Source organism: Nansenia antarctica, assembly GCF_963989245.1.
Source record: "Nansenia antarctica genome assembly, chromosome: 12".
NCBI classification, from domain to species: domain Eukaryota; kingdom Metazoa; phylum Chordata; class Actinopteri; order Argentiniformes; family Microstomatidae; genus Nansenia; species Nansenia antarctica.
The window spans coordinates 8,018,508-8,032,727 of NC_137682.1; the positions used below are offsets into that span (position 1 = coordinate 8,018,508).

General features: G+C 41.3%; 1 protein-coding gene across 1 annotated transcript in view; it reads left to right on the forward strand.

Moving 5' to 3' along the window:
- adcy8 (adenylate cyclase 8 (brain)) overlaps window positions 1-14,220 on the forward strand; it is a gene marked incomplete at both ends in the record, with an annotated part of 55,802 nt that overhangs the window by 22,900 nt on the left and 18,682 nt on the right. The window contains 5 exons of the mRNA XM_080542709.1: window positions 582-712; window positions 1,121-1,232; window positions 1,984-2,111; window positions 2,769-2,927; window positions 6,022-6,292. Coding sequence (XP_080398835.1) covers window positions 582-712; window positions 1,121-1,232; window positions 1,984-2,111; window positions 2,769-2,927; window positions 6,022-6,292 — 801 coding nt within the window. The remainder of the gene's footprint in view (window positions 1-581; window positions 713-1,120; window positions 1,233-1,983; window positions 2,112-2,768; window positions 2,928-6,021; window positions 6,293-14,220) is intronic.

Here is a 14,220-nt window from a genome sequence, read left to right on the forward strand (position 1 = left end):
GCCTGCCAAGCCTGTGTTTTGGACGTGCACTCACAGTAGTGTGCTGCAGTCTAGCAGTGATATCATATCAGCACATATGCCCAATTACCGAAGAGCCCTCAGAGGACATATAGCTGTACAAGTAGCTTTGGAATATTGCCCATGTTTACTCTTGTTCTATCTCCAAGTCGAGCATTCCCGAGTGAAATAAAAGTAAATAAATAACGCAGGTAAGCACTTAAAAACCATCTTGGTCGATTGTAAACATACAAGATATATGACAAAATATGTCAAAACAGTAAAGCATCCCTTTAATAGGTCTTGCATTAGAGGAACAAGGTCTCTCTCTCTCTCTCTCTCTCTCTCTCTCTCTCTCTCTCTCTCTCTCTCTCTCTCTCTCTCTATTATTGTATAACAAGCAGTCACAGAGTTGATACATGTCGTTCATGGAAAAATAAACCGTTTTTTAAGCATTTTTAAGCATTTGTATGGTTCATTTATTGTTGTCTTGCAGTCTTGTGTTAGATTCCTAGAAAGCATATTATATTATTTTGCATAGAGTGCACAGCAGATATGACCAAGATGTCACCCCTTGTTCACAGGAAAGACTGGTGTTGTCTGTGTTACCCCGGTTTGTGGTGTTGGAGATGATCAACGACATGACAAACGTGGAGGACGAGCCTCTCCAGCATCAGTTTCACAGAATCTATATCCACCGATATGAGAATGTCAGGTAAGACAAAGATGATGCCTTTCAACAGGGAATGTCCACCATTATCCACCAGTGGTGTAACTCACTTAACCTCACTTTTAAAATATCAGGTACTAACACAGTCATAAGGGAACCCCTGTTCAAATTAGGCACTTATGATTTTGGTTTTTGTTGGATATCTGGATAAACAAACAATAGAACAATACATCAACCTTAACATGTACAATATTGTATCTGTGAATCACAGAAACATATCAATCATAAAATATACTTTAATTAAGCAATGAAAACATACCATAGACATGACATATCTGTGAATTTGAATTCTTCTCTTGTTTTTGTCCTAATGGCTTAATGTTCAGAAATGAATTGTAGCTTGTTATTGTAGCATAACGGGACATTAATGTGACATCTCCATATTTTATTCAGCATTCTTTTCGCAGACGTTAAAGGCTTCACAAATCTCTCCACGACACTGACGGCACAGGAACTCGTGCGAATGTTGAATGAGCTGTTTGCACGCTTTGACCGTCTCGCCCATGTGAGTTTTTACCTTGTTACTTTCGTAGAAATGACGTTCACCTCTCCCAACACTGTATCATTGTGATAACATAAGTATCTGGGAGGGACATTTTCATATCTAGGATTTAAAGGACAGCTAATATAGATAGATAGCCCCGTCAAACTGCAGTGAAACATTTCCACTGTAGGCTTTGTAGATGGCCTTGGAGTGTAATGACTATGCATATATCAAACTTTATGACGTCAATGACTGACATTTCAATGCCATTTCCAAGGACACATTAAGTCTAGCATTTTTGGTTTGAACCACATTAGAATTCAAATGCTGGGTTGCTCATGTGCCCCACTTTGCGAGGCAATTATAGACATTTTCACATTAATTTTCATTTTCACTCACCAGGGTCTAATTGTCAAGCTTCAGGGCTATCATTGGGTGTGTGCGTGGGTCCATGCGTACGTTAGGGGTGGTGGGTGCATGTAAGGGTCCGACCTGGGTCAAATAATATGCATATAAAACCATGCAAATACTTGAGCAGCACTTGGTTATACCTGGTGCAATTAGGCACCAAATACAATATTTGACAAACGTATTTGACCGAGGTCTGGTAGGGATTCCTGTATGTCAGGGTCTATCCCTGCATACAAATTACATACAATTGCATATTCATCAAATTGCATACAATTTTATGAAATGAAACCCCTGCATTTCATAGTTATTTACAAGTGATTCCAGTCTGATCCGGTTTGTCTGTATTGTCTCTCTGTTGTAGGAACACCATTGTCTGAGGATCAAGATCTTGGGCGACTGCTACTACTGTGTGTCTGGGCTGCCTGAGCCGAGACAGGACCACGCTCACTGCTGTGTGGAGATGGGCCTCAGCATGATTAAGACCATTAGGTAAAATGCTTTTACTAGAATTGAATTGAAGCGTATTACTTTTTTTATATACACTAGCACACATAGTTTGTTTGATTTGCCCAGCAGTGTGTCTCAAATGGAGGGAGTATTCCAGAAATCCCTTACACATTACAGCACTTGTAGATGATGTGCCACCAGGTGTGCCAGCAGGGCTGAGGAGGTGATTCAGCGCGTGCCTTAAGGCTGATTTCTAAATCTGGTGTCAACTCCCTTTATCCAGGACAGACTGCTGTACAAATTGAACACAATTGTTAAAATGTATTGAAGAAAATATTCATTGAGCTTAAAAACTTTCTTTGGGCCCTTTGGTGATTCATTGTATTTACAGTACGATGAATCACAAACTACCACAAAGGTTGAATGTTCCATGTTGTAACACCATGGCTCTTGATGTAATGTGTCCCTATATCAACTGAAATGCTTGACAGTCCTGTCCAGGATATAACAAAAGATAATCCTGATATATAGAATCACATAGAAATACAATTGGTGTTCATGATATTTGTGACACGTTCTAATGCTTTGGTACTCATAAGTAAGTAGAGCCATATCAGTCAACTGAACCAGTCAATGACCGATACTTATATGGACTGGATTAAATCTGCATAGATATAATCCTGTTTAATTTTGCCGTAGATATGTAAGGTCCTGCACCAAGCACGACATTGACATGCGCATCGGGATCCACTCAGGCTCAGTCCTCTGCGGCGTGCTGGGACTGAGGAAGTGGCAGTTTGACGTCTGGTCCTGGGATGTGGACATCGCCAACAAGCTGGAGTCGGGGGGGATCCCTGGGTGAGTCAACCAAGCAAACCATGTTTTTATTTGCCAATCAATCAATCACTGTTTGGATTGTGGTAACCCCCCCCCCCCCTGACAACACACATGCACTGCACCACAATTAATCCTAGACATTGACAGCACTCTGTCAATGGCTTTACACATAATGTAACAGAACACACCTTACTGACCAGAATCCCCGGTCACACCAATTGTCCCATTACTTTTGGTGCCCTGACGACTATGTATAAGGTATTTCTAAATGGTGAAACCAATATGTACACAAACACCATCAAATAAAAGCAGAGAATCTTTAACCTCATAGTAATTATTTTATGTCAAATATAAACTTTTGGTGTATAGAGACAAATGAAGAATAGTCCCATATAACCTATAGATTAGGCATATAACCTATAGATTAGCTTATATGTAGTTGGCTAATTATTTAGCCAGGTAGGTTTATTTACGCACACCACACTACTCTATGTCTTCATGGACACTTCATAAAATTATGTTAGACATGGAATATGAGTGTGTGTGAAATTGCCTATTATTAACTCATAGCGATATCATGTTTCTCAGTTCATTCAGCGCATTTCAGCAGTAGGCTATATGGACACAGTGAGGGTGCACAAAGCAAATAACGCATTTTGTGTCAAAAATGTTCTACTCAGCCACCATAGGTTCATGTTGACCATTTCACATGATTGAAATGAGAGTGTTCATGAATCAATAAAAATGTTTACATGCCATGTGCAATGACAAATTATATTTTCACTATTTGACTGTCCATATCCAAGGAATCACTTGTAGTTGCCTACTGTCTGCATTTGACTGTTCTTTTTCACCCCTGTTCGTCATATCACGTATCATAGTCTGTTACAACTTTCATATCGGTAGCCTTGGACAGTTATTGATATTGACTCACTTGATATGTGTGACATTCATGATCTGTTGGCTACACTTTTTGATTCAGCTCCTGTAGACTACATGCTTGAGCTCTGAAATAATTTCCCATTAACAAACCAAAGTGTGACAATTTATCTAGCCACTAGGAAGATACAATGCAGTCTAGACAAGCTCAAATCGTGTTGATTAATAACAAACAAAAGCATGACAATTTATCTAGCCACTACACAGTCTTTTAGAGATACAATTTGATTGTTGTTCTTCATACTGTAGCCACCTTGTGGTGGCTTTCAGCAGCACATGTGTCTGTTTAATGTCCAATGTTAACCTTGACCCAGTGGTGTCTGGGATATTGCGTCTGACATACGAACATACAAACATATGAACGGACAGGGACGGATGCATGATTTCATTATGGGGGACAGAAAAGCAAACCCCTTTGGGTGATTGCTGAAGTCACCTTTGGTGCTCTGGGCCTCCCTGTAGGCACCATGAGAATACCCTTCTCTATCATCCCAACCTTCTCTATCATCCCAACCTCTGAGAAATCCCATCAGGAAATGAATATTCTCTCTATTAGGGATGAAATCCATGCCCCTTTAAAAAGTACTTTTACCGTGATTGGTTTGCAAACAAAGGGACAATGTGATTTGCTGTGGTGATAATGTTCCATATTTATTTATTTGTTCTTAATAAGACTACATCGTGGTCCACCGTGTCCACTATGAAAAGCTGTGCACATTATGTCAATGCGGAAGGTATAAATCAGTTGTAAAGCTTTACAGCCAACATCTGCAGAGTTTATGATGTCAATAGGTTATGACCCCATCCTCTGTCTCCTAATTGAATTGATATTGTGTAATGGAGATTAGTCTTAAGTCAGGGAAAATTCATGTGCAAAACACAGTACTGTACTGTATGTCCTTCCTTGAACTATACAGAAAGACTCGCTAGTCTACATAGTTCAGTGTGGACAATAGAATGGTTCCTGTGCTTCAGTATTGAGATGCATTATCATTAGGGTGACCTAATAGGGTCCTGGGGAGGCTGTCGAGGTAGAAATCAGCAGATTCCATTGCATGTATTACAACGTGCCCGTCATCCAATTTCTACTTTTACCAGCCTCTACTTAAGTCGTGACGTGTTTCCGGGTCCCAACGTTGGCTGAGGCGCTGTCTTCGAAATGGAGAAATAATAATAATAATTAATTATATTTATATAGCGCTTTTCCGAGGCTCAAATACCCTGACAATATGGAGAAAACGGGAAAGTATTGTGTCCCTTGTTGAATGAATAGATCTGAGTCTAAAAAACGATTAAACTGTCATTCTACCGCTGTAGTTCACAGGTACTCTGGTGCGGGGAATTTCTGGTTTGGACTCGGAAATAGTTAAACGTCACTTTTGACGTCAGACTTAACAAGCGGATAGGGTCTCTAGGCTCACTCTCCACTGCTCTACACCACAGAGACAGCAGCAGCCAGAGGGTTCACTGTTCACTCTGCATCCATTTATATCCACAGTCTGTGGAACAGTAAGGAATGGGCTGGATGTTCATTGCTGGGAAACAATAGGAGGGCTGTGAACAATCTTTTTTGTTTGTTTGTTACTAATACAGTATCTGCATATTGTCCTTAGTGGTATGACCATAACATGTACAATGTCCAGGGTCTTATGACATTTCTGTTGCACAAAGCAGAGCATGTTGGCCTGCAAAAATATGTACTTAATATTTGCCATATGTGACAGCAGCTGGTGAACCCGGGAACGCAAACCGACGGACCATTCAAACTTTTATTCGGAAAAATGTACACGACACCTAGTTAGTGTAGAGTAGTGGGGATTACTCACTGAATCCATTGCATTGCAATGTTTTGGCTTGACTAGCGAGTGTGTCATTGATTTTCAACAACGTTGACATTTATTTACATTTTTCTGAATAAAAGTCTGAACATTTTGATTGGTCGGCGACTCGTTCCCGGTTTTACCAGCTGCTGTCACATATTTGCTAGACTGCATTTTTAATGTGAGTGCAGCTTCCCACTTAATGAATTCACTTTCAATGTTGGCCAATGATCCACCCTTCTGCCAATGATCCACCCTATCTTGTCCTGTCTTGCACCTGTCCTGCTGTAAACCGTGCTCCACTGTCCCAAAATGTCATGGCAATAAAGTCTTCTGATTCTGATTCTGATTCTCAGACGAATCCACATATCCAAGGCAGCCCTGGACTGCTTGAACGGCGACTACGAGGTGGAGGAAGGCCACGGCAAGGACCGCAACGACTTCCTACGCCGTCACAACATCGAGACGTACCTGATCAAGCAGCCGGAGGAGAGCCTCCTCACGCTGCCCGAGGACATCATGAAGGAGGCGGTCAGTTCGGCCGACCGCCGGGCCAGCAGCGCGACCTTCAACGAGGGCTCCTGGAGCCCGGAACTCCCCTTCGACAACATCGTGGGCAAACAGAACGTAAGTTTAGACCGCTCGTACGTTTGACTGTGTCCTGTGTTATTATGGGAACTTCATGTGTCTGCCTGCCTATTTGTTTTTGAGAATGAGTGGACAGCTTGACTCTGAGATTGGCATCGTGGGTACTTCTCAATTGCATCATCATCATCATCATGCCTATTTGTTCGTAGGAATGAGTGAGTCAGTACATACTGTAAGTGGAGCACGTGCTCTGACTACTTGACCTTATTGTTATGTTGTATTTTTGTTTATGGTGTAAGACTGAGCAATGTATCTGTATTATTGTAAGAAAGTGATATATCTGTTACGGTACATGTGGGAAAACGGTACATGTGGGAAAACTAGGGTTAGGGTTAGGTGCTAGGGTGCTACGGTTAGGGTTAGGGGTAGGGTTAGGGTTAGGATTAGGGGTAGGGTTAGGGTTAGGATTAGGGTTAGGGGTAGGGTTAGACATGCCAGCATGTACCAAGTGGACGTAGTACCTAACCCTAATCGTAGTTTTCCCACATGTACCGGATTCCCACATGTACCGTAACATGTACATGTCTGTGTGAGAGTATGCAGGAAAAGTACTATATCATCAATCTATGACGCATTTGAAGATGCAGCTACAGTATGTAAGATGAGTGAATGTGAATGTGCTAGTGGAGAGTAAAGGACCGCATTAGTAACCATGTGATGCGGTAGTGATTGTGTGATTGTGAGAATTGTCTGTTTGTCTGTATACAACGGGTGGCTTAGAATCCCCAGTGTTAGAGCCTATCCTGCCCAGGATATATTAGATAACATTCACATGGCCATGTCCATTCATAACGCACCACTCGAAACCACTCAGCATGACCTCGAAGATACGACCACATCACAGCCTTGATACAAATGAAAAGAAAATCACAACCCACACTCGCTAGCAGTGGCGGCTGGTGCTAAACATTTTGGGTGGGGCACAGCAGTGGATTTTTTTTCCGCGTGCACGATTTTTTTTCCGCGTGCACGCGCATAAAACGCGCACTGTCGCTCAAAACAAAGACGGAATTTCACTTTACCCACGCAATACCCACTTAAACATGTGTGAGGATACGTAACGGCGTTTTGTGACAGAACTTTCACTTTCATTCATGAAATTCACCCCGTCTGTGTTACGAAGCACTTGAATTTTGGACCATTGCGACTGACTATAGCTCATATATTATTACTAACACCAGAAGACAAGACATACAAACTGTGGTGAGCTACATTGCTTGTGTAACATTAGCTAGTAGCTATCCATTTTTCACTCATACACGGCCGGAAAAGTGAACAGAAATACAACGCTGACTTACGGTGGTATCTTGCGGCTGTCTTCACAAAGAGCTCCAGGATGCTTTCGCTTGAGGTGCTCGTTCATTGCAGATGTACTCCTGTGATAGGCCATTTCATTTCTGCACAGTTTACAGACCACCACATTGTTTTGTTTTTTTGTAAAAGCCGGAAATTGCAAAACGTCACGTTTGACGTCAGACTTAACAACCGGATATTTAGGACGCACATTTTTGCGCCCCGGCCTAGAAATAGACACAGCCAATTGGAGCGCTGCTACAGCTCACGTGTAAGCGAAAAGTATTCGGCCTGCCATAGACTGGCATTGACCGGCGCCCCGACGCCTCCCCCTATGTATTTTAACAGTGAATTTTACACACACACAGATAAAATGTTTATTGTATTGGAGGATTTTAATGAATGCTGATAGGCGCCGACAGAATATCAGCCGCATTTTGTGAATAAACAATGTTTATTTAAAAAAAAAAAAAAACACTGCAATGCAATGGATTCGGTGAGGAATCATCACTGCTACCTAGTTAACTATAACACTACTTTACATTGTTAGCAGGCTCACAAAACAAGCTGTGTTAGTTGACTAGTGAGTGTTTCATTGATTTTCAACAACGCTGAAATGTATTAACTTTTTTGGGGGAAAGAAAAGTCTGAACATTAGCCTAAATCGGATGCCGACTTGCGGACCAAATTACCAGACCATGTCACATATGCTATATAGACCATATTAATATTACACACATTCTTTATAAATTGTACAATTCAGTATGCTCCAGTACGCAGGATGTTGAGTGCAGTTAGAGTATAGTGTATCGTTATGTGTCGTTTTCACCATTAAATTATTTCTTTGTGTTCTAATCTTGAGTTTATTATGTTAACATTTATTGCGTTAACATCTCTGGTTATTTTATCTTAATTTGCCTAATCAAGTCTTTGTAATACAGATGACATGTTATTACTTTATTGTGTTAGAGGCCTTCCTGAATCCAAACAGGCTCTCTTGTAGGGCAAAAAAAACTGTGTAACCAATCTTGAGTAAATAGATCCTAAAGGCAAGTCATGTAGAGGGCTCTGCACACAGCGTGCGATTTCTGTTGCGCGTCAACATTCCATTTTGAAGTTTGAATGGAAGTCTATGAGAACATCGCATTTCAACACACACGGCCCCGATTTTAATCGCACGGCGAACATTCGATTCCATTCATTTTGAATGGGACAAAGCACCCGGCGTGCGAGTTTTGTCGCACTGTCAAATTTGTGCTTTTTCCCATTCAAAATGAATGGAATCGAATGTTCGCCGTGCGATTAAAATCGGGGCCGTGTGTGTTGAAATGCGATGTTCTCATAGACTTCCATTCAAACTTCAAAATGGAATGTTGACACGCAACAGAAATCGCACGCTGTGTGCAGAGCCCTTTAAGATCATTTTTTGGTGACCAAGTATAGCGCTCTGCAAAAGTAACGGGACAGTGAAGCATTTTTCTTCTTTTGGCTTTGTGCTCCAAAATGTAGGATTTTACAGTATATCAAACAATTACCATGATGTTAAAGTATATTGGCAACTTTTATTTAAAGGTAATTTTGTACACGTTGATACCACCATTCAACAATTACAAAACGTTGTATACATAGTCATATAATTAATCTATTTATTTATTTGTTGACCAGGGACAGTACACATTAATAAACCAGTTGGTAAATGAATCAGTGTTAGCCAAATAGCTACTTTACAACTGTTGTCCCTGTGGCCAGATGTCATAAGCTGTTCTCAAATAATAAAATAAAATAAATAAACATTGTATACAAGCAGATGTATCAGAGCAGTATAGCAATAGGCTCTCATTAACTAACTAGGCCAACTAGACATTATATACAATATTATTTTCAGAAAAAGCATGTAAAAGCATGTAAGACCTACATCACAACAATAAACTACATCTAAATTTAAGAGATATGTATAACAAATACAGGGCATATAAATAACAAGTGCAGAGTAAAAGGAACAAGTATTAAACAGTACCAGGATTTACATGGAACATTGAGAATAACATTGTAATTAGTGCTCACACAACTGATTAGCAATAAGCCAGTCTTTAAGATTGTGCTTGAACGTGTTGTACGTTTTACTATTGCGTATATGTAATGCCAAAGCATTCCAGAAGTGTGCCGCTTTCACTGAAAATGCGGACTGGCTAAAGGAGCTTGTCCTATATGGAATAACACAATCACCTCTCGAGACAGATCTAGTGTGCCTGCTACTTTGAGGACATAATTAAGCACAAATGTTACGGTTGGAGTCGCCATTTCCTTGGCGGCTCCTTGGTGTCTCCCTCTGGCGGCCCCTGGTGGCCCTGGGACATTCCTACACTCCCTGTTCCTCTCGTTATGGACATGTGTGTCACCTGTTTATGTTTGGCACCTGTCTATTTATGTCTTCACTTCCCAGCACTCCCTGGGGGATATTCCATGAACGCCGATAATGGAAAATCCAGGCTTGTTTTTATCATTGCATTCCGAGTTCCGTTCCCTGAATGTGGCTGAAAGAAATCGCTGTTGAGTTACCATGGCAATTTATGCCTCAGAACTAACCTTGTACCTACCAGGTTAAATGTCAAGATTAAGTTAGTTAGATGCGTGTCAAAAAATGTCTAACGGGCGGAAACAAAATCCCGAAAGACAGTTCCGTCAAGTATCTTTTTGGAAACATTATGTCCGACCTTCCTAGATAGATTGATAGTTTGATGGATAGTTTGACTGATAGATAGATAGATAGATAGATAGATAGATAGATAGATAGATAGATAGATAGATAGATAGATAGATAGAGAAAAAGGTAATAAATAGGTAGTTCTATCAGCTTGGCATAGAGCTGATCCTCGCTCCTCCTGTCCACATGTCGAGGTGCCCTTGGGCAAGACACTGAGCCCCAAATTGCTCCCAATGAGCAGGCTGGCACCTTGTATGGTAGCTTGCCGCCATTGGTGTGTAAATGTGTGTGAATGGGTGAATGAGAGGCCATTGTAAAGCGCCTTGGCTATAAAGACTATATAAGTGCAATCCATTTACCATATACGTTGTCATGCCTACAACACTAAACGGCCAGGCTAGGTTGATTGATCAATTACTGAGAGGTCGCTAACCTAATATCTCAGTTCTGAATCATTCTCCTAGTAACTGCTGTCCTGTAAGTAGTCCTGTAAGTGGCCCTTTGTGGTAGAACTGCCATCTTGTGTTCTATTTAGTTTATTATTTTAGCCTGCAAACAATGTAAAGTAGTGTTATAGTTAACTAGGTAGCAGTGGGGATAACTCACCAAATCCATTGCGTTGCAGTATTTTGGCTTGACTAGCGAGTTTGTGTTGTGTGATTCTCAACAACGTAGTTCTGTGAAGAAAAGTCTGAACATTTTGATTGGTTGGCGATATGAGGACTAAAGCATTAGAACGTGTCACATATAATATTGGTGAAACAATTGTATCGTAGCATTTTTTGGCAGAGTTGTCAAACCGAAGTGTGTGGGTGTGAATTGAGAATCGAATGTTGTCGTGCGACAAATATCGCATCGCACGCCGTGTGCATGGTCTCATTCAAAACAATGGAATGGAATTTGGCGGTGCGACAAAATCGCACGCCGTGTGCATTGGCCTTTACGCTTATGATGTAACCATGGACGCATTTGAATTCAATGGAATGTTATTTTTGATAAATGCCTCTCGTTTGTTTCTCATACAATGAGAGGCTGTCAGGACAGGCGTTTGAAAAGGCTCTGTCTTTGCATATCAAAGGCTCCTCTACGGCGTCTTGGCGGCGTGTCTTTTATGTTGTCATTCCTCTCGTGTCAGGCTGAAGTTCTCTCTCTCGTGTGCTTTTATCCTTAGGGTTCTTCTCCTCCTCCTCCTTATAGTTTGTCTGATTCACTTTTCAGCATGGTTGGGTTAAGAGTCTGAGCTGGCTGAATATGCTGTGTGTGTGTGTGTGTGTGTGTGTGTGTGTGTGTGTGTGTGTGTGTGTGTGTGTGTGTGTGTGTGTGTGTGTGTGTGCGTGTGTGTGTGTGTGTGTGCGTGTGCGTGTGCGTGTGTGTGTGTGTGTGTGTGCGTGTGTGTGTGTGTGTGTGTGTGTGTGTGTGTGTGCGTGCGTGCGTGCGTGCGTGCGTGCGTGCGTGTGTGTGTGTGTGTGTGTGTGTGGGTGTGTGTGTGTGTGTGTGTGTGTGTGTGTGCATGTCTGTCTGTGTCTGTGGTTTTGTTGATCATGTACTTATTTTTGCTGGTAAAGGTAGCTCAAATGATGCTTGTCATGTCATGAATTCAGATTATATAGAGACAAGACAAAAACATAGAAGTTGAGATTCAGTTGACTTTTGGCAATGGTTTGCTATTGTTGTGCGAATGTGCGTGTTACAAAAAGCAGTGCATTCAAATAACCAGAGCATATAGTAGGTCAGTGTTTAAAAGGTTCATGGTTGAGGAACGGTAACACGGGGGGTCCGCGACAGTAGTAGCGAGTCAACTGTCCTTTTCCACACATTTTATTTGAGGTATTCCACCTCTCCAAAACAATCACCATGGGGCATCATTGAGAAATTATAACTAGTCTGTAACTAACTAAGCTCCACAACACAATCTTTTGTCAACAAACTTGCATGCTGTGTCATACACCAGTGAAGATAGTGTTTAAAATGTTCATACTGCCATCACAATGGTAGGTTAGATAACCTAACCTAACCACGTCACATGAGTTGCAGTGTCCCGATGTTATGACTGAGGTCATGTTCTCACATGAAAGTCCGAATCAGGACACGGAGCGTGTGGATGAGTTTGCAACATTGTTGCATAAATTATTTCTCTGATTTGCGTTCTCACAGCCCTTCGTGTAAACGAAGTAACATACGCAATCGAAGCAACAGACGTGGTAGTTGATTGGTCAGAATTTTGTTTAATTGCCCGTTGTCCCGCTCTTATCCAGATCAACACGCATGCACTGTTATTTTGGTCACTGTACAAGAGTTATCATGATAATATGAATGAATGATAATAGTGAATCTATTTAATTTACACAACTAGTCTTTCTGAATAGAAGTTGTATGCCATTGGTAGCTGTGCAAAAATTGCTGGGAAATATGCTAAGCACATCATTTGTATAATGTGATCAATGAAAACATTGAGGTCAGGGCATAGACTTTAACTCAAGTCTAGAAAGCTAGATTTGGAAAATCAAAGATGCAGATGATGTGGGGCACATCAAAAATATGAGCACCCGGGCTCGTTGTGACTAGTTTAAGCCACTGGGTTGTGTTTGTGCTTCTACATTTGTCTTTGGCCCCGAAATAGGAGTCATGTCCTCTCGTAGGTACATGAACCTCATGACTATTGAGGGGTAATAGGACTGGATAGATTTGCAACATTTTGCTGTCGCCCATAACGTTTGTTCAGATCTGTGGGTGACAGAGACATGAAGTCATTAAGAACCATGGGAACACAGCCATGGGCTAAAACACAGAACTGAGGGGCCCTGAATCCTGACTGAAAATCTGGATAGATGCAGGCTGACTACCCAAGATTATGAAGCACTAATCCTTGCCTGAGCTACTCTCATGTAGTAGTCTGGCAGTTGGGATTTGATAACATCATATTAGAACGTTTATATTCTAATTTTAGATTCATGTGACGTTAAGCAGCCAAATAGGTTGATTGTTGACAGACCATATGGATTTAAATTTTCGATATGCACGGACTGGTATACAGTATACTGTATTATCAAAGCCCCAAATTGTGTTAGATTATTACATAAATGAAATGTTTGCACAGATGGATTTCTTAATTAATTATGATCTGAAGTATTATTTAGGCATGTGAGATTTAAGATATCCAATATCTCTTGTTCTGCAGTCCTCTTTTAATACCGTAGATCCTGCAGTTGGATCATCCCTGTCCACCCATTGCCCCTCTCCGTAGGTTGACATTTAAGGAGGCCAGTTACGTGTATCTTCCTCATACTATACCTTGTGCCTGTAACCCCACCAACCCCGCAATGCCCTGAGCAAAATCACACTGTACAGTCAGTCTGAATAAGTGGAATGTCCGAATTAAATGTGTGTGCCCTTTAGGTTATATGTAGCCTAAAGCACTCAAATGCAGTAACAGTAACACGGCTCAAGCAGTACCGATGACAACAGTGACCTTTGAACTCTTTGTTTGACAAGTAGGTTTGAAGTAGCACGGAGGGCGACAGGGCATTAGCCAGGAGAGTCTAGTGATTAGGGATGATGCAAGATAGAGAGAGCCCTCTGAGTCACATGTTACACACAAGTATTGGAAAGAGGAAGCAGTTTGCGTTCTTTTAGCTCTATACTCCAACCGTTTGGATTTGAAACCAAACAATTACGATGGAGTCAAAGTGGAGATTCTCAGTGAAGTGCATCACGAACTGAAAGTATTTTTAGCTCTGCTTTTATTTACTTATTATTTGAAGTGCATTTTTCAGCACTGCTCGAGGAAAGTGTTCGAGCAGGTTCGTGGAAAGCATTGGCTTTGGTCCACCTTTCAACAGCCGCTGTCACAAATTCATCATTTGAATTGGCAGCTCCCTCAAAGCCCTATAGGCCTAATGTGATTTGGAAT